Genomic DNA, 18742 nt, shown 5'->3' with positions numbered 1-18742 from the left:
ATGTACTAAACTTCAATGGGTCACTTATAGTACTTATATATTTGAACCTCCTAACGACAGAGTTAGTACTACTTATGGTTAAACGTCCAAACACTACAGGAGTACTAAGTACAGTAGTACTTATGACCGTTAGTAAGTACTATCATTACTGCCAATATTTACAACTTGATACTTATTAACACTACTAGTAGGCATGGCGTACAAAGAGCGTGACAATTACCACTGAAATTACATGGTGTTGCTGTTATTTGATCAAATTTTGTTGCCTTACTACCAATTCAGATGATAGTTTTCCATTATACAGTAGTACAGATTCAGATTCCAGTTAACCACAATTCATCAGTGGGGAAGTGATGGGGCATATGCAACAATAGGACATCTTTTTATATACTAGTACTATGTATAGACCTTTGTCTCTTTGCAGCAATGACTGGTGACATGTATAGTTTCCTGTCTATTCCTTGCATCAACATAAATATCAACTAACAGCCTGCATCTCTTTCACCTGAGTGCCCTATCCAAACTCCATATCTCATCAATATAACCTAGTAACAGTATCATATATATCCTTTCATAGCCATCTTTCCAGAAGCCAGATTCGAGCGAAGATATCAATGAAGAAAAAAAGAATCATGATCTGCAAGCGGGCGAGGGAGAGAGAGAAGCACTGGAGGAGGGAAGACAAGAAAAGAAAGGACATGAAGCAGATCAAATCAATTCGTAAAAACCCCGACCAGCGCTGCGTTCACTCATTCATCTGTACCATATCCATTCTCGCTGTCGAGTCACCTTCGTCGACCCTTGCCTTTCCCCTTTCCCCTGGTTTTGAGTTCGACGAATCCTAATTCCTTAAGACCCTCTGTGAGACGTGATGAGTCTCGCATCCCGGGGAAGTCTTTGGCAGGGTAGACGTGAAACGGATCGGACCATACTTCAGCAAGGACGGGCATCGACTGACCCGTGTCCTCAACAAGGCCCCAATTCATAAGCCGGAACTGTAAGCGGTACAGTCCAGCTGTACGTACGGAGAGATCAGAGAATATGAAGAATGCTGCGGGCTGTTGGGCTCCCTTAGAGGTTGGTGGAGCAAGTTGGACTCTGCGTTCCGGTAGGTGATAATCAAATGTTGACGGATGATTTGGGGCACTTGTTGGATCAGGATCTTCATCGACAAAGAAAGGCGAGACAAATGCTTTGCCCGAAAGCAATGGTGTAGATTGGCCGGGAGTAGCTCCGAGACGGTCTTCTCGAAGGGCACTATCACCATCCATGTCGGACGAAATCGATCCTCGCGTTTCAGGAACCAGGAAGCAGCCAACGGTAAAGCGCGGATCTTGGAGGATATCGATATCATCTGATGTGCTGGGGTCAAAGTCCGTTAATAGCAGCTGCAGAATTGGAGGTGGGTCTACAGGGCGGCGGTCTCGGTCTCCGGCACCACAAGCCCGGGCTGCGAGGGGCTGTTGTCGAATGAAGAGGTGATAGCGTGACGTCGTGGAGGTTCTTCGTGGCGGAGGTGATGGAGTTGGAGAATGGTGAAGCAACCTTTCAAACCCAGAAGGCATGCTGGATGTGGTGTGTCGCTGATGCTGTTGTGCCTGGGGTTTTATGGGTGGTGCGAGCGCAGGATACATTGCTGAGCTCTCCTCAGAGTGAACGGGGCTTGGAAAGGTCGCCGAGCTGCTACTGTACCTGTATACATCCTATTAGCACAATGATTCTCAAGGGAGTTACGAAGCACCACAGCTCGAGGCGAAACAGCGGGAGTATGCACATTTGACCAAGATCATGGTATCATAACTCCAGGCAGATAAGACTAAGGCCTCTTTTTTGAAGAAAGAAAGGGGTTTATACTGAGACTCCACATCATTTGTCCGCGTCCCGGAAATAGAACCAATAGAACCGCGACTGTAACTGGGGGAATCCTGATAAGGACTAGAGACAGAGGTTGAAGCGGAGGCATACTCCGCGCCTCTCATGGCATTTGACCTTTGGGCCCCATACTGAGGAAAGACACTATGATTGGCGACCGGTACTGGCGAAGGTTTAAATTTGGGGTCTGCGAGGCTGTCCCAAGTTCTGCCGTGATAGGGAGCCCTGGAGTTTGATGAGGGATGCATATAAGTCGGAGCGTAGCCCTGATTGTCAGGATAGAGGAAGCGTGGGGGATCTTCCAGAGTATGGAATCGGTTTGGCATCGTCAACATCTGGTGATCGTCACCAGCGGCGTAGGATCTTGCATCCGACGGTTGACCACTGGATGCGGGATACATCCATTGCGGTAGCGGGGTTCGAGACATCTATGCAATGTGGGCGGACGTTTGGGGGTCCGTACAATTATTTCTTTCTTCTAGGACCTGCTCTCGCTGTAAAGTGCCAAAAGCTGATCTCCCGTTGTGTTCGCGGGCTAGGCATCCACAATAGGGAACGCCAAAATGGTCAAGCAAGGTTTGATCAACTTAGAAGAAAAGGTGGAATGAGGCCCGATATGGGGAGAACAATCGACAGGGGTCAGAAGCCCGCTGGGACAAATTGGCCATGTACTACGTAACGGTATACCCAGCGCCAAAGATTTTCCAGAGCTCACAGGTTAACTGTGTGCGGTAGGTTTTTAGATGCTTCCTTTAAGGCCAAAGGTGCAAATAAGATGACCTGACGTGGGCGGTTGTTCCAACCTACCGAAGTAGCTGGCTGAGGTGATATGCATATGTTAGCTCTCTTTGATGATTTTCAGAGGCAGACCACAAAGCAATTGTCTGAGGAGGGTCCCGAAGCACGGAAAAAGGTAGTCAAGACGAAGGAGGAAAAAGAAAAGGGGACTGCCCACCTCTGCCCAACCAAATCGTAGCACGACTCACACCGGCGCGCAAGTAGCGGCAAGGCAAGCAACTGGAGTACTGACCTTGTAGAAACGTGAAGTAAGCGTGTCTGATGACCAACCCAGAAGGAGGAAGAATGGCCAGGAGCGTGGTACTAACCCTAAGCCAAGCAGTAAAATACCAAGTGTTTATTGGCACTCTATAGTTGCCTGTGGCCGTGCAAGAAAAGAAATGGATCTGGGGAAACGGGTTGGTCGATGCTTTTGTGAGAGCCTGTGCGTGCCCACTGCGTATGTGTGTGGCATTGTGAAAAATTCAGACATGCAGCAACACTGCGTCCCTGACAGGATCCGGCCGTGTATATCCCCGAATCTTAGGAATCTTTATTCCATCATGAGTGTTTCTCCGATATCCCAATTTTCCCGTACTTAACAAAAGAAGCGTAGGTTTTGCTAGTGCCCAGTGTGTTGGTCTGTACACTGTCCGGAACTCTGCGCGACCATCGCAATTACTAGTAAGGTTCCAGTAGACGAGCCACTTCTGTTATGGGTCCCTTTGGGTTCTGCAGACGATGCAGTATGACGGCCCTGCGGAAAATCATTGGCCAAAGCATTAAAAGACTGACCCTGGTATGCCGTGGGCATCTCGTATTCGTCGAAGTGGTAAGCAGTATCTTAAGGAGGGACTATCTTCCTTGCGATGGCCAATAACGGAATAGGATCCCGTATATGCAACGAATCGCTTGCTAAGTGCCTAGTCAAAGGCGTGAACTGTGTTTACCGAGGCGCCCAATTATTACCCACTTCCCGGGGAACTAGGGCGATCTGCTGCCGAAGGATTTAATTTTTAAATGCGCGATGATCTGGAAGCCCAGCAGGAACCATCGGGTGAGATGTTCGACTCCGTGAGCCAGGTTCCAACGAGTGAGCAGCGACAAGCCAGGAAAGAACAGGGAATAAAGTGCAGATCGAGTATAATCGACCAGTTGATTGGCAAGAATATAACTCCATGTACGCCGTAAGCCGTGCATTTCAGATTGCTGGGATCGCTATCCGTGGTCGCTATCATCGTTACAAACTCTGCAGCCCGTCCACGCAATGCAACTAGATAGGCCACCAGCAGCTGATCGGTGCAAGGAATAAATGGTCTATACTGATGATTTGCGAGCCTCGGCGTTCCCGGCACAAACCTGTCCTGCAGCTCGGAAAGGAAGTAGGAAAAAGGAAGATGGTGCTGCAAGATTCGTAGAGAAACGGCTAGAAGACTGTATAGTGGAGTCCAGATCTGGACGCTCACCGTTGTTTTTGAACTATCGACCATATACAGAGCACTATTCCTGGAAGGGTGTGTTGATAGATGTCGCCCATGAACCCCCGGGACAATTATTGAGCTTGGGACAAGGGCCATTGACCGCAAAAGCCGGACACGGCCGTCGGGGATCTTTCCGTACGCTAGGCGAATACGGCTGTTCAGCTGCTTAGTGTCGGGACTGCGAACTCCATCCGACAAGTTCAGGTTACTTTTGCGCCCACGTCTTTAGCATGAAACCAGGGCCCTGCATACTGAGCTTGTTGCATGCCTAAGCCAGGAGCACCTTTAAGAGAGCAAACATGGACGAATATGGAGTATGGTGGTGGCCGTGTCCAGCCCCGTTCTCCCAGGCCCGCGAGTATTGCCGATTTGTCATTGCTGGTCGTGGATACCGGGGTCTTTTGCACGGGCCGTTTCGAATCTAAAACTATTTTATAGTGAGCTTTTCTCCGCAACAACCATGGAATTCGCTGATCGTTACTGGTCCAGAAGAACACCGGACCACAAAAGATAAAACAAGCGGGCCAATTGGTCAGATAGTTCGCAATAACGGAACTACAGAAGAGGAAAGAAGAAGAAGGGAGATGAGCTGGCTTACTTCTGGTGGGGACCTCATAAACCACTTCCATTTCTGATCTCAGTGAGGCCCGAGAAAGCCGTTGGGTGCGCTCCGTATTTCCTGTAGTGAGATCCTGGGACACACTCACTCACACATTGTGGCTAAGGTACAAGGTATGATGCCTATCCTTGCAATGGAAGATCGATCGGTGGTCACCGCCACATATTACACTGGATGTTTCATCTCAGCTGATTTGTGTTATCGTAACCCCCTCTGGTGCTGCGGGGAAGTCATCCTAGTCGGCGAGAGAAGTACTTTTCGTGCATTAGCCCTGTAACAACTGTTCACCATTTCCTCTTGGGTGGTCGGGCTACTGTATGTGTGGTTGCCTTGCCGACAACCATGAATGATGTGTCACATCCTTGACTGTTGGCTGACTTGATCGATGGCCAGAATTGGCTGGATGCTGATGAGTCAACAACCACCGTCAGACAGATGGAACTATTACCGAGTACCGACACGCCTATGCAGCGTTCTAATTCCCGGAATCCGGGTGTGCCTCATGCACACTAAGGGTATCCAGTGTCCACACCTTTTTGTGTTCCTACCCAGGCAGTAATGGGTCTGGCCTTTTGGAATCCCGGAAGCTGCAATTGCAGTGCAGTGGCTAGTGTGTAGATTGGGTGCTACGGCGATGATCCTGTTCGTGCGTCATGACCGTCCACAGATAGTGCATAATCGTGAGCTTCTTGCTTATTCCCAGGAGTTTCCCCCGGGGGAGAATATCCTCCACTCTGTTTTTTTTTCCCATCGCCGATATGGATATTCTCTTAGTTGGAACAAATGGAGACATGGACCGGACGCTGAGGTCGGATGCCAATTAACGCTGCGCGTTGCCAGCCACACTTCATTTGCCTGTAGAAGGCAACTAGGACGGAGAACCCGTGTAGGAAGCGAGCCACGGAGATACTCCTTGAGTAAACTATCGCCAGAGGCAACCAAAGAAAAAGATTTGTCAGGAACCGAAGGTATTATTCGACCAGCAGTCTGCACGCATGCGGTTCATTTCAAGGGAAGGCTGGAACTGAGTGACTTACGGGGAAAGAAGGCGTTACTCCGATTGGGCCCTGGGAAAAGTCCGTGGGAATCGGAGATCTCCAGTTTGCAAGAGAGCGGAGGAGTTGCTGCGATCTCGTTGACCTGTCGATTGCCGCATTACGAAAAGGAAGGGGGGATCAAGTGACTTGGCCCAACGTTCGCCTTCCGCTGCCGTATAGCAGCTTTGCTCCCGGCAACCCAACCGCAATAGTTCTCCTCCGGCCAGCTCAAGCTTCCCTTCACCATCCCCACGCATCTTAATTAGCCACCCGCCAATCCTACTAAAAGCCGCTCCATATGGAATGGTACTGTGTCTACGGATATGACAAATCATGATACATGAAGAGGAAATAACACAAGGCAAGTTGATACCAATAGAGTGGGGGAATGCGGCCACTAAATCTTAGACAAACCTTACCTATAGACATCCTACCTAACTAACTAACAAGTATTTGCCCTCCGGTCTCACCGGATGATTTGAGTGCCCAAGGTTCTGGCCGAAGTACGGGCCGCCCGCCTCGCGTCGAGACAGCCTTTGGGCTCTACACGCCAGCGACACTTTGGGTTCTGGAAATCTCCCTGGACGGCTCATGCAAGAATGCCTTCGTTATGGACCACAGCATACAATCTGGAAGATCAAGAATATGGATCGATGCTTTATGTCTTCGTTGGGGCCGTTTCTTGGAGAAAAAGCAAAAGAGCACACCGAATCCTGGACGCATCAGCTCCCCTGCTAGGGCGACGTGGAAGCCTCGATCGCGAACTAATGGCGCAACCCTGCAGGAAAAGAAGATCTTCGAAATCTTACGGGTCGATGGATTATCGACCTTCCTATTTAGTCTAATAATCTGCGTCGACAAAGGGCTGCTGCGAGCAAGGGAGCCAGGATACCCTGACTCTCAAAGCTGACAAGCTTGCCTTGGCTTTCAGTCGTCCGCACTGACCTTGCACCTGAACTTAGGATATCCTGGCTGTCTCTTCGTTTTATCTTGCGGTGCCCTGCGTGTACTCTTAGCGCGGGCCACAGCAACTTGCACACCTGAAACTACTCCGAACAGAAAGGATAATCCTTGTCTAGGAGGCGTTTGTATTGTACGTACGCGTTGAATCAAATTGGCAATCCGTACACACACGGAAGATGTCTTCATATAATCAATTGTCTCAGAATAATACCCAAACCTATTTTTGAACATGTAAGTCAACCGCTACCAATTCAACTTACAGATGTAGACGTGACAGCCGGAGACCGCTAGAAATCCTATTGTATTGATAGGGCGCTAGAGAAGGTAGCAATGCCACCAGAGACTCTTTGGAATCATTGACCAGATTGTGCTGCAGGCTACCCAAACGGTGAAGAGTAAACTTATGTTGTGCGAAAAGCATATCAGCAATCGGTATTCTACCAGCCTGCTTCGTGTCCTAAGGGTTTGCTCACCTAAACCGTCATTGTGGTAACACGGAAAACTGACGTAATATGAGACAGGAAGTTGCAAGGGGCTTCAGCTCACCTGCCAGATAATGTTATCTGACATTGAGCAGGCGGTAGAGCACACGATCAAACCATGGGACCATGTCTCGCCCATTGTCCACTTGAATGGTATTGACGTGGCTTAACTTAACATGAAGCCGTGCTCTCGGACTTGGCCGACAGCATGGTTCTTTGCTGGTGAAAGTGCATCACGTTCTGGCTCTCCGTTATAACAGTATGTAGCCTTAGAAGATGCGAGTTGCATTGCATAGTCTCTGCCACAGAGGTTGAGAGATTGTGGTCATGCGAGATGAGGACTGCTAAGGATGATGCTGGCTTCCCCAGATTCTTAGCTGGTTGAGCATAACCTTCTGCTATGTTAGGAAGAGAGTGTATCACGAATCGCTGTGGCTATGCTGAACATGCCTGCCAAGCTGCATACACAGACTATGCAAGAGATGCTGTTAGCATGCAAGTTTGATAGCAACTTCCCATAGCAAAATATAGCATTAGCTTCCGAGCATAGGGGGAAATAAGGCCCTAATGCGGACACACTTTGCGAGATGCAATATCCGACAGAGCAAATATGAGCTTCTTCCAGGAAAGTCTTCGATGGTAATTGCCGGAAAAGCATCGTAGCAGAAAGAGGCTATTTGTGCTGAGCAAGTACTTCGAGCTCAATGCTTATGTACACCAGTGACCAAAAAGAGAAGCAATTATAGCATGAGGTCCGGACTTAGATCTTCCTCGATGTAATAATGCATAGACGCATTTCCAATAAAAGATATCAGATCACCCTGAGAAGTTGGCGCCGTATCACCATGAAGAAAGACTGTGGTGATCGCCTCAATACCAGATCGCGCTCGTGCAGCTCGTGACTCTATGCGACTCTCAATAGGCTCGTCGCTTGGTCCAACGTATACAGCGATGAGCTGGCCATAGACACGATCCCACGCAATCATATGCTCGGTCTCTTCCCAAGGAATATCATAGCTTGGATCCTGATCATGTGGACATCTGGCTCTCCTTGCCAAGCGACCAAGCTGCATCACATGAATGGAGCGCTCGAGAGGGGATCCACTGCTATCGCAGCTGACACGGACTAAGCCTAACGTTGAAGGTGTCCATGGCTCAGTACCCTCTTTCCCAGCAGATGGAGAGGCCCCCGAACAGTGAACTGGAGAATATCGGGGAAACCAGGCATACTCCATATCCTGGCCTTCAGTTGATGGCAAAGATACAGGAATAACGTCTCCCTCGTGTTCTTCAAGCAGTTCTGCAATCTTGCCGAGATCTGTCGCTGACCTGGAGCATCCGGAGGCGTTGGTTTCGGTAATCAAGCGTGCAACGCTCTCATAGCCTGTGCTGTCACCATCGATATTAAAGAGAGGTATATCAGATATTATCGAGTGCGGATCACCTATATTCGTGTGATAGGGGCCTTCAGAATCCCAACTGAGACCCAGCTTGTGCTCGATCTGTATTAATTGGGCCTCAAGAAGCTTCAAGTACTCTTTCTCACCTGCCATCCGAGGTAACAGAGGACCAATAACTTCTGACTCAAGCAGCATGTTGACGTCTTTGAACTCGGAGATACCAGGAAGCATTTCCTGGGAGTTTTTCGACACTTCTTGCAAGTAATCCATAGCTCGGAGAACATCACCACTTTCCAACAGAGTCACTATACAAGAGTACATACATTGGTACATTTCAGGGGAAGCGCTTGGCGAAAGTCTCCACATTGCTTGCCTCCAGACTTCAGATAGAAGGTCTCTGCTCCGCAATTTCGCGAGTAAACAAAGATAATGCCCACGATGCATTGCTGGGCCGGCAGAATCGCCCCAGGACAGCAGATCGTGAAGGTTTCTCTTCCTTCGTTGCTTGTCTCCCTCAATCAATTCCAGTATCGCGTCCGTATCAATAGTAACCTCACGGAACCTCTTATAGTGAAGGGCATTGAGGAGCGCATTCACTATAGATTCACTTGCGAGGCTGTCCAGGGGCCACAGGCCAACGGAAAGGTACCCATCCAGAAACCTTTCAAGAGCCGGCGCAGACAATGAGAGTGCAGCATAGTACATCCCCAAAAAGTAGAGATTACTCGTACGCGGTAGTCTCATTTTCTCCAGTCTTGTGATGATAGCATTGAGCGCCGTGAGGATCTCGCCGTAGGAATTCTTTCGCTGGCAACGATTTAGCGCTTTCGCTAAAAGGGCGCAGGATTGTGTCTGTAAAAGTAGACTGCCCTCTGTTTCATTTACAGTTCTTTCAATGAATACCTGTAAGTGACGCAGGTTTCGTACGTCATGCTTCAGGGCTTTGAACGATGCGATTTCATCGGGGCTTTGTGGTTCTCGACCAGAAGAGCTCCAAAAAGGTGGTGGTAGAGACACCAAGGGCCAATCACCGAGAAATATATCCGAGAGGTGCTTGTCAAGCTCAGGATTGGAGACATCATTGTGAGAAGGTTTCGTGGTACCTGTCAGAGCGAACCTGACCAGGTGGGACGGAGTGGGCTCGGTATATGAAGCTCTCGAGTTGACGTCGATGGAGACATGGCGGCCCAGCGATGGTGGGATATGGAACGACCTCAATGCCCGCCACCGTGATAGCACACACAATCGAGAGTATAGTGACATAGATTTCGACTACTTCTAGGCATCAAGGACACAGACAACTGACACAGTGGAGGCGGTCTTCAATGGGCATGCCAGTGATAATCCGGGGTTGGGGAAGTGGAGATGGCAGCGGGTGGATAAAGCATAATAACGCCCGGCAATCCACCAGGGGCAAGGCGGTCAACATGGCGGTGTGCCATGGCGTAACTGCAACTCCGATCCGGAATCGAGGCTTCAGTCCTTTAGTCAGAAACCGACCTTCGTTTGCTTTTCGCTCATCAATATACTCGAGGTTCCTTATACCCGACTATTTTTTTTTTTACGAATTCACCCCAACAGACATTTCTTGGAGACTTACACACTCCTATCTGTTAGCAGCATGCCTGCCGAGCAGTCTGCGGCCAGCCCTTCTGGCGCCAAGGAAATGCCCAAGCAATCCGCAAAGAATGACCAAGCCGGCGATGATCGCAAGGAACCTACATCACCCTCAAAAGAGAAGGCACAGGGAGAATCAGGAGGAGAGGCTAGCGTAAATGACGCCAGTACGGACAAAAAAGACGATGATGCTGCCTCAAGAGCCCGTCAAAGACAAGAAAGATTCAAGGCTCTCCAAGCTCGCGCAGTAAGTTCATGGTAGTGAAGGGCCACTGTACGTTGTGTTCGTACTGACATCATTTCAGAAAACCGCTACTGAGCGGAATCTGAAAGAAACGGCTGCCGAAACACAGCGTCTCGCAACCGATCCGTCGCTGCTTTCTTCGCTCTCTCGCAAACATGCTTTCGCATCGCATAACCTTCTCAAGGCTGACACAGAAGCCGCTGGCGAGGATTTTGAGCGTAAGCGTGCCTGGGATTGGACTGTCGACGAGTCTGAAAAATGGGACAAGCGTATGGAAAAGAAGCAGCGTCATCGGGACAATGTCGCATTCCAGGACTACACCCAAGACGCGAAAAAAGTGTACAAGAGACAGCTGCGGGAAGTACAGCCTGACCTCGAAACCTACGAGAGGGAGAAGCTGGCAGCGATCGAAAAGGCTGCTGCCAATGGCGATCTCGAGATCGTTGAGACCAATGACGGTGAAATGATCGCCGTCGATAAGAATGGCTCTTTCTACTCTACTGCCGACAGTGTTGGCTTCACGGAGAACAAGCCCGACAGAGCAGCTGTTGACAAGCTCGTGGATAATCTTCGGAAAGCTGAGGAAGTCCGACTCAAGAAGCGGAGGGACCGCCGTGGAGACGACGACGGCGACGTCACTTACATCAACGAAAAGAACAAGCAGTTCAACCAAAAATTGTCGAGATTCTATAACAAGGTGCGTTCCTACTTTGTCAATTGTCAAAAGCCCTAGCTAATGCCTTCCAGTACACTACGGAAATTCGCGACAGCTTCGAGCGTGGTACGATGATCTGATTTACGCCAAGAAAATCTGAATCTGCAGGACAGTTCAAACGTACAGTCGTCTTGCAAAAAGACCTGCATGACAGCAACTTGATGTGTGCGCTTCGTCAATTTTCAAGTCTCTGCACCTCGTTCCGGACTATACTGGACAAATGCAAAGAAGGTCGCCGACGAACCTCCCCTTGCAGGGTCCGCCACCCTGCTTGACGAAGTTGGCATCCAGTTATCGCACATACGAGCCGCACCTATCTCAGTCACATCATCATCTTGACCGAGATACCAAGTTACTTGACGGTTTTAATGACAGGTGGTCCCTTGAAACACGAATTGGGCATGTTGGGTTATAGCCTCATTTATTATACATGATGTAGTGTACACTATGGCAGTTTCCAGAGAGATTTCCTGGACAGCTCGAGATGGCCTGGTCACAAAGCCACTCTGCTGATGCCATTATCTCAGAGCGGAATCAGATGATGACGTGCGCTCGATCGGGAATTTGACCTAAATTCACAGGCCTTCCATGGGTCTGGCCGGTAGATAGGTCTTCGCCTTGCTCACCTTGGACATATTCTCACTCCAGGCCCCAAGCAGCCAGTCTGACATGTTAGTTTGGCAATCAATTTCTCGTCTATGTGCTCCTCCCTCATAGCATGCTCTTCCTCCACGCTTTCGTAGCTAGCGCTTCTATCTTCTCTACTCCCAAGGCACCTTGGACAGATTCGTCATCCAGGGCTTCCATTACAGCCTCACCCACAGTATCCACGTGGAAGGGTTTCGTGACCATGGAGCCCAGGAAGTCCAGTCTGTTGCCCAAAAGCGCATTAACCTGAGAACCGACGAAGCCACCAAGAGCAATGGGGAGTGTGAACTTTCTGCTTTCATCGTACATAAACGGGGCTCGCACAAAGACACTCCGCAGTTCCGGTAACTTCGCCGCGATGATAGATTCCGCCTCTCTCTTCGTTGTGATATATCGACTTGGGAGAACCGGCGTGCCTGAAGCAGCAGATATGTAGAGGAAAGTCGGGACATGTTCGTTAAGGGTTTCTTGCGCCAATGCGACCGCTAAAATGAACGGTAATCAAGATGTTAGCAATCAATTCATTCAATCATAACCCGGCATCGCACGAACCAGAATCGCGATTCATAAGCTCATATGTAAACTGCCCATTACGCTCTTTCACTTGAAGAGGCTCTCCCTCCCGCCTTTGTAACGGATCCTGACTGCCTGGTTTTGACGCTGCAAATGCCTTTTGCAGCCCGCTAAGAATCGGTTCTCGTCCTTGCACCACCCCTTTATAGTCCGCCTCGAGGAGAATTCCCATACTATGGACGACGGCGTTCGCACCATTCAGAAAGGGTTTGTAGGTTTCCGGCTTGAGCATATCGGCCTTAGCCCATTCGACCGAGCTGGCCCAGCTTGGACGACTGAGAGAACCAGTAACGGTATCCCATCGCGGTTCTCCGGAGCGACTAATATCAGTGTGTATGGATTAGGCAGATTCCTTAAGATATCAAGATCAATAGCGTTCGTACCTGAGCGACGTAACCTCCCAGCCTCTAGCGACAGCCGATTTGCAAATCCTCGAACCTGTACGTGAAATAAGCTGTTAGCATTGATTGCTCAAGCGTCCGGCTGGTAGGTACATAGACTGCCTGCATCACATACCCAAGAAGCCGTTTCCGCCGGCGACAACCACCCTTTTTGCTGCCATTGTAGGATAAAATCAAGTAAACTCAGATTGAATGTATTTTGCTTTTGTGAGAATTAAAGGACTGAAGTCAACGAAACATTTTCATGAATTCCAAATCGCCGGAGCTCGAACCCGGAGGAAGCAACGACCGCCCGCCGCAGCTCAGCTTCCGCCGGATTCCTTATCGTATCACCCGCATCCGTCACGTGCAACTGCAGAGATTCCGCGGCCTGGATCGCGACAAGAGCGACACTGGAACTTCACACCTCCCTCTTAACCATCGATATATTCTTTTCTTGCCCGGTATCTGCATACCACCTGCCTATCTCAGATTGGTTATATTGTCAGACTTGCAGCATGCCATCCGCGACAGGAACCAAGCGCGTCAGAGTGAGTCCATCCCTCCCAGATCATACAAGACCAGGCCGATCGACTAACCTATCACACCTATAAAGGGCGTCTCTGTCTTCCGGCCGTTCGGTATGCCTCTACTTTCCATTGTCTTTTCGATTTCCAAGTCAAGTCCATCCTAACAAGCCATAACAGTCTTTGGCAGCGAAGCTCAACCCTTCGACCCAGCCAAGAAACCCCCCCACGTCCCAGCAGACCACACGCACCAGTGGCGGGTATTCGTGAAAGGCGTCAACGGCGAAGACATATCCTACTGGCTCAAGAAAGTACAATTCAAGCTCCACGAGACTTACGCCCAGAACGTGCGAACGATCGAACAGGCCCCCTTCGAAGTGACCGAAACCGGATGGGGTGAATTCGAGATCCAGATCAAACTATACTTTGTTCCGGAGTCAACCGAGAAGCCACAGACCCTATGGCATAGCTTGAAGTTGCATCCGTACGGGCCAGACGCGGAAGCGAAGAAAGAGCGCCGCGAGCTGGTGGTCAGCCAGAACTATGAGGAGGTGGTGTTCAATGAACCCGTGGAGCAGTTTTATGAGCTCTTGACGGGTGGCGCGGGGGCAGCAGGGCAGCCGCAGAAGGGAAAGGGTGGCAAGAATACCAAGCAGTCGCAGCAGCAGCAGAAAGGGGTAAGGACGGCTGAGATTCCAGCGAACTCGTCCGCGGAGAATCCGTATAGTCGGACGACGGAGAGTAGTGAGATGGATCGGTTGGGGGAGGCGAATAAGACGGTTGAACGGATGATCAAAGAGGAAAAGGAACGGTTGATTGAGCGGGAGAAGAAGTTGGCGGAGCTGCGTGCGAGTGAGGGCGTCCCGGCTACTACAAAGAAGCGTTAAGTGTTGAGAAGATTGGAATGTGGATGTTTTGATAACACGTTCTGAGACGTGCTCTACCCGCGTGTTGATACGCTTCGGTTGCCCAGTTGGCATCGTTATTGTCCGGCGATCTTTGGGTCCTCCTTGCTGGCATTGATAAACCAGTGTTCCCCGAAGTACTCCCTTCTTAGGGTGGGATAAGGCGCATCATCACTAGCCTACGGGACCCCGAAGGGCTCATGACCCTTGTATGCTGAGCCTTCGCTGCAGTGCTACTTCCAGGTTTATTACCTTGCTGGCAGACTCGCAGGACATACATCTGCACGACTTGGTAGCCTACAGTGAACAATTCCGGTTCAATACTATCATGATACAGGTTAACGCAGATAGTTAAAATTGAGGGCTACACATACAAATTGGATGCGAATATTATCATGCTTTTGAACTTTCAAGTGCTGGCTCATGTTCATGGCCTCCGGCTACTTGCACTGCCAGTGAGCCACGGCTGTCCGCATGGTCTGGTTTTCCTTAACCCGCCCAGCAACCATCCCCTAACATTCAGAACGTAGAGGCATGTTGAGACCAACCAATCCCTCATATAACAGATGTTCGGCTTCTGGTAGATCCAGCAAAGATCGCTTTTCCGTTTCATAACAGGTATTAGAAGCGACAGTCAACCCTGTTTCTCATTCAAGCCACGCTCGACAAGATCCATAATAAAATGGTGATACGATGCATCAGCTTACAAGAAGACCATAAATCTCTTTTTGAACAGCGATCGGCCTAGTCGAGGTGAGCGTAGCTGCGGGGACACTTCACGTAGCCAAGTCCGCGGAGGACGAAATGGAGGCTTGGAAGGCGTAATTTGAGGGCAAGCCCGAGTCCGTAGCAATAGCCGTGAGCAGTGCCAGGCAGGATAGCGTTTAGTGCTGCAAAGTCTGCTTAATGTGCATCACAGCGACACCCAGAGTAGTAGTAGCGCGGTCCATGATAATGCAGCGAATAAGGTAGTAGGGCCCCTCAAGCAAGGTTCAAAGGTCCTCGGGAGATTGCACGTTCGCAGATTATTAGCCTCTGGTTGGTCATCACATTGAGGCAGATCATGTGAAGTCAAGCTCAGGCATAGGACCTAGAAGCAGCGGCTCGCTGCAAGTTGGGTCGATGTATGCGGATAACAGCCCCGGCGAGAATATGCCTTGTGCGTCAGTCTCCACAGGTCTGGATGTGTCATTGCTGCTAACAACAGAGAGCCAAGCATTATTTTCAGGTGGAAAGCTGGGACCATTTCTTGAGGCTAGAGGCACAGCGTTGCTGGTTTGTGGATATCGAGACTCAATCCAGGCCGTAAATGTTTCTGCTGCTACGCTCCGGAGGAAGTAGTGAGCTCGATTTGCGATGGGCCATTTCTGTTTCAGTGTCTTCAGACAGCCTAGAACCAAAATGATTCTGTTACAGTGATGATCAGAACATTCTGAGGAATGGATGCGACTTGTGGCAAGCTGGACCATTCCACACAGTACTAAGCTGAAAACGACAAATGGACTGTATCTCTGCACGCTGGGGCGGACTGAAAGAAGATTGGAGAGTTGCTTGGATGCCTCCGTAGCTTTAATATCATGAACATGTCGGGTGAAGGATGGCGAAAGCCGAGATGGAATCACTGGGCAAATCGGACATTCTGTTTCTGGACAGACGGGCCGAAGACTGCTTCTTGGAAGATGCAGGAGCATTGCAGCAAAGTGGATAGTAGTGTGTGCCTGGAACAGTATTTCATCAACGCTGCCGTACGTATCCACGATATCGACTTTGTTTGGTGGAAGGTGATTTGTCCAGCTGACAAGCGCATTTTCCACAGCTTGCAGGTGATCCCTGTGTGTTTCTGGCAGGCTATTGAGGACTAATACCCGGGCCAGGATGCATACCGCTTCAATACGATAGCTGAAAGATGAGTAGCTTGTTTCTTCATCAGCGAAGATGCGTTTATTGAACCCAGCAAGAGTGGGCGGTGAGGGTATATTGGTGTAATTGGCATATACGGACTCCTCGCACGGCAAAGCAACGTCGTAAGGAACACCGCTGCATCGCAAGACCACTCTCTTCTGCAAAGCTGCCATGTAGACATCGACGATAAAAAGCTCCCACCAAGTCCGGCGCAAGCTCTCAGCTTCTACGGCATTGGAAGACGTGGACGCAAACTCTTGTCGGTACATTCCAAGTTCCAACGCAATGTCGACAGCTTGCGAAAAGGATGTGTGAGCTTGCGAGCACTCGCCGCGAGCGGATGAAAGTATCGAATAAAGCAAAAGTGCCTGAACCTTGCATGGCGTCCTTTCTCCATCAGCGCTCAGTTGCACACTGGCCATATCAGGAAGGGAGCCAGTTGATAAGAAATGGCCACCTATGAGTGTGACTACTTCATGCAAGTACGCTGGGTACTTGCGTTCTTCATACAAGGGCGCGGGAACCAGGATTGGATGCGCTGAGTGAAAGTTCTCATAATACAGGCGGACTAGCCGAGCATCCGAATCTGCAGCGTCTTGAGCTTGGCCTTCCACGACTGGGCTGATGCGCTGGTTCTGCTGACCAGAAACAGTCGAAGAAGCATCACGCCCACTCATATCGGTAGGGTGAGGTGACAAGAGCAAGTCCGCGGAAGATGCATCGTGATGCTGCCGAAGTGCTTCACGGGTTTTCCGTCTCCCTCCACGTCTAGAAGGAAGATAATTACACTTTAGTCGGTTCTGTAGGCAGCGAGAGCAGGTGGGGGCTTGGGCGTCGCATTTGAGATGCTGCTTGCGACATTCCGTACAGGCCAGCGGTGACGGACGAGTCATGTTCAGTATTCCGGCTGGGAGCTCTCATTCATTCTGACATATGTCCAAAGAGTATGAAAAGTAGTAGCATAGTATCAATAAATACCAACGACTGTTCCGGGGGCGATGAGACAGAAGAAGAATCCAGCTGGCGTCGAAGCAGATACAGTCATGGAGATGCACACTTTATGGTCCATGCCTACTCGGGCAAATGCAGACTCATAAGCTCACATGACTAATCTATTTTATGCATAAAGAGTAAGTGAATATCGCCACTGCAGTACCTCGCAAAGTCAATGAATTCTATTTTATCTCTTTATAATTTTATCCGTAAGTGAGTCCATCTTATATGCAATAAGAATCGAATTATCTGTTTTAGACTATGTGGGAAAATAATTTTTATTATCCAATCTGCATCAACTACCTCGAAGAGCGGCAGTCCTGAAAAGACATTGAACTGGGTATTAATATGCATGGCTTATTTGCCTCAAACTGATCCAGGTCGCTGTAATACAAAGATGCGAATAGCAACAGTCTCTGGAATTTCAGATTCCAGGTCTGCCAAAGCCCAATTAAAATGCATACATATGAATCAACGCTAGTTATGAATCATAGCGAGTGTCCTGCACTCGTCTGTCCTCGTCCAAATCCTCCTCTCACTCCCTAAGATGCCTGATACACATGGCTGCTCCGTCCAGTCTCGCGATCATAAATGTTGTAGCCGAAGTCCGCGGCATTAGGCGGCGTATACACTGCAGACGCATCAGACAAATATAACTTTCCGCAGGATCAAGGCCAGCTTACAGTGCAAAGAAACAGCAACTTGATCTTTCTGTGGGTTCATGACCCTATGCAATCCGATCTGGTCACAGATATACGCAACTTCGTCGGTCTTGTACGTTGTCTCTTGCTTGACCGTCAAAGGCGCATCGTGGCCCCGTTCGGGGTCTGGCGTGTCGTATATCACTTCGTTCAGTTCTCCCCCTAGAATCTTCATGATGCAGTGCGCATCTGCGTGATCATGGATGGGCGAGCCTTTTTGCGGGTTCCAGACCAACACCAGCTGTCAACTTGTTAGTCGTCAGGGACCATAACAACCTCCAAAATGGGACTCACTAGGTTGGCACAGCCATTGATATCCTCCACCAAGTTGCGAGTATAGTTCTTGCTCACGTCGTTGCGTGCGAACCGTGACCAGTCTTTAGGGTTAGAAGCGTATTTGGACATGAAGGCAATCAGAACGTTGTGGTCAACATTTTCTCCATCTATGCCTCGAGAGCTACCCAGGTAGCTTCTCAGGTCTTGAACAAGCTGCTCAAATGTATAGTTGTCCTCTCCGACCAATAACGGAGCCGAGTCCTTGTTCAGATGGGAGGTAGTGTAGCTGGCAGTAGTGCCAGGGAAAGATGCAAGCATTGTAGAAGCCATTGTTGTCACCAAGATGTATAAGCTGATTGTTGAAAGTTTGGTACCTATTGGAAGTGGAACATGGTCTTCCCGTTGTTCCTTTATATCTGAATTGAGCTGTGATATTGGTAGCTTTAGATAAAGTCCCAGCTCCGTACTTTGTTCAACACACACAGCTTCTGGATGGCCGACAAGTTCAATCGGCGACCGGGGAGACACCTATCGGCGATTGCGAATCATCCAATGAACGCCCCGCATATAACCATCAACCAATGAAAAGCTCCCATCAGAGGCATTCAGTAACCCCTTGAACAACCCCCG

General features: G+C 49.6%; 10 protein-coding genes across 10 annotated transcripts; 3 read left to right on the top strand and 7 right to left on the bottom strand.

Annotated features, from left to right (window-relative positions):
• Positions 1–635: 635 nt before the first annotated feature.
• BO83DRAFT_57182 (velvet factor family protein) lies at positions 636–2615 on the bottom strand. Its single transcript, XM_025537441.1, has 2 exons — positions 1855–2615; positions 636–1692 (listed from the first exon to the last, which is right to left on the bottom strand). Exons 1-2 carry the CDS (start codon positions 2298–2300, stop codon positions 786–788), a joined length of 1353 nt encoding a protein of 450 aa, XP_025386935.1. The 5' UTR covers positions 2301–2615; the 3' UTR covers positions 636–785.
• Positions 2616–3564: 949 nt separating this feature from the next.
• Positions 3565–4336, bottom strand: BO83DRAFT_57097 (uncharacterized protein). Its single transcript, XM_025537439.1, has one exon. The coding sequence runs from the start codon at positions 4224–4226 to the stop codon at positions 3666–3668; it is 561 nt and encodes a 186-aa protein (XP_025386934.1). The 5' UTR covers positions 4227–4336; the 3' UTR covers positions 3565–3665.
• On the top strand, positions 4337–5233 carry BO83DRAFT_57098 (uncharacterized protein). The gene is made up of 3 exons (XM_025537440.1): positions 4337–4567; positions 4623–4862; positions 5181–5233. The coding sequence occupies exons 1-2, from the start codon at positions 4447–4449 to the stop codon at positions 4763–4765; spliced, it is 264 nt and encodes an 87-aa protein (XP_025386933.1). The 5' UTR covers positions 4337–4446; the 3' UTR covers positions 4766–4862; positions 5181–5233.
• Positions 5225–7022, bottom strand: BO83DRAFT_409031 (uncharacterized protein; the record flags this gene model as incomplete). The annotated part of the gene is made up of 9 exons (XM_025534100.1): positions 6915–7022; positions 6698–6826; positions 6494–6614; positions 6257–6362; positions 5934–6065; positions 5787–5889; positions 5552–5736; positions 5282–5389; positions 5225–5258 (listed from the first exon to the last, which is right to left on the bottom strand). The coding sequence occupies exons 1-9, from the start codon at positions 6978–6980 to the stop codon at positions 5225–5227; spliced, it is 984 nt and encodes a 327-aa protein (XP_025386932.1). The 5' UTR covers positions 6981–7022.
• Positions 7023–7971: 949 nt separating this feature from the next.
• Positions 7972–9894, bottom strand: BO83DRAFT_399745 (uncharacterized protein; the record flags this gene model as incomplete). Its single annotated transcript, XM_025533347.1, has 1 exon — positions 7972–9894. The coding sequence occupies one exon, from the start codon at positions 9892–9894 to the stop codon at positions 7972–7974; it is 1923 nt and encodes a 640-aa protein (XP_025386931.1).
• A 233-nt stretch (positions 9895–10127) lies between these two features.
• Positions 10128–11650, top strand: BO83DRAFT_57080 (pre-mRNA-splicing factor SYF2). Its single transcript, XM_025537438.1, has 3 exons — positions 10128–10495; positions 10554–11189; positions 11240–11650. Exons 1-3 carry the CDS (start codon positions 10253–10255, stop codon positions 11285–11287), a joined length of 927 nt encoding a protein of 308 aa, XP_025386930.1. The 5' UTR covers positions 10128–10252; the 3' UTR covers positions 11288–11650.
• horA (ubiquinone biosynthesis protein COQ11) lies at positions 11625–13092 on the bottom strand. The gene is made up of 4 exons (XM_025531490.1): positions 12945–13092; positions 12812–12866; positions 12408–12748; positions 11625–12340 (listed from the first exon to the last, which is right to left on the bottom strand). The coding sequence occupies exons 1-4, from the start codon at positions 12988–12990 to the stop codon at positions 11919–11921; spliced, it is 864 nt and encodes a 287-aa protein (XP_025386929.1). The 5' UTR covers positions 12991–13092; the 3' UTR covers positions 11625–11918.
• Positions 13093–13241: 149 nt separating this feature from the next.
• On the top strand, positions 13242–14603 carry yaf9 (YEATS domain-containing protein YAF9). Its single transcript, XM_025531489.1, has 3 exons — positions 13242–13359; positions 13425–13449; positions 13516–14603. The coding sequence occupies exons 1-3, from the start codon at positions 13327–13329 to the stop codon at positions 14220–14222; spliced, it is 765 nt and encodes a 254-aa protein (XP_025386928.1). The 5' UTR covers positions 13242–13326; the 3' UTR covers positions 14223–14603.
• Positions 14604–15077: 474 nt separating this feature from the next.
• BO83DRAFT_57038 (Zn(II)2Cys6 transcription factor) lies at positions 15078–17162 on the bottom strand. Its single transcript, XM_025537437.1, has one exon. The coding sequence runs from the start codon at positions 17033–17035 to the stop codon at positions 15302–15304; it is 1734 nt and encodes a 577-aa protein (XP_025386927.1). The 5' UTR covers positions 17036–17162; the 3' UTR covers positions 15078–15301.
• Positions 17163–17399: 237 nt separating this feature from the next.
• On the bottom strand, positions 17400–18464 carry BO83DRAFT_379346 (putative cysteine dioxygenase). Its single transcript, XM_025531488.1, has 3 exons — positions 18131–18464; positions 17819–18077; positions 17400–17766 (listed from the first exon to the last, which is right to left on the bottom strand). Exons 1-3 carry the CDS (start codon positions 18440–18442, stop codon positions 17678–17680), a joined length of 660 nt encoding a protein of 219 aa, XP_025386926.1. The 5' UTR covers positions 18443–18464; the 3' UTR covers positions 17400–17677.
• Between the last annotated feature and the right edge of the window lie 278 nt (positions 18465–18742).

The sequence above is a fragment of the Aspergillus eucalypticola genome, assembly GCF_003184535.1.
Source record: "Aspergillus eucalypticola CBS 122712 chromosome Unknown BO83scaffold_16, whole genome shotgun sequence".
NCBI classification, from domain to species: domain Eukaryota; kingdom Fungi; phylum Ascomycota; class Eurotiomycetes; order Eurotiales; family Aspergillaceae; genus Aspergillus; species Aspergillus eucalypticola.
Note: the sequence above shows the minus strand (reverse complement) of the source record. Positions and strands in the feature narration are given on the sequence as shown.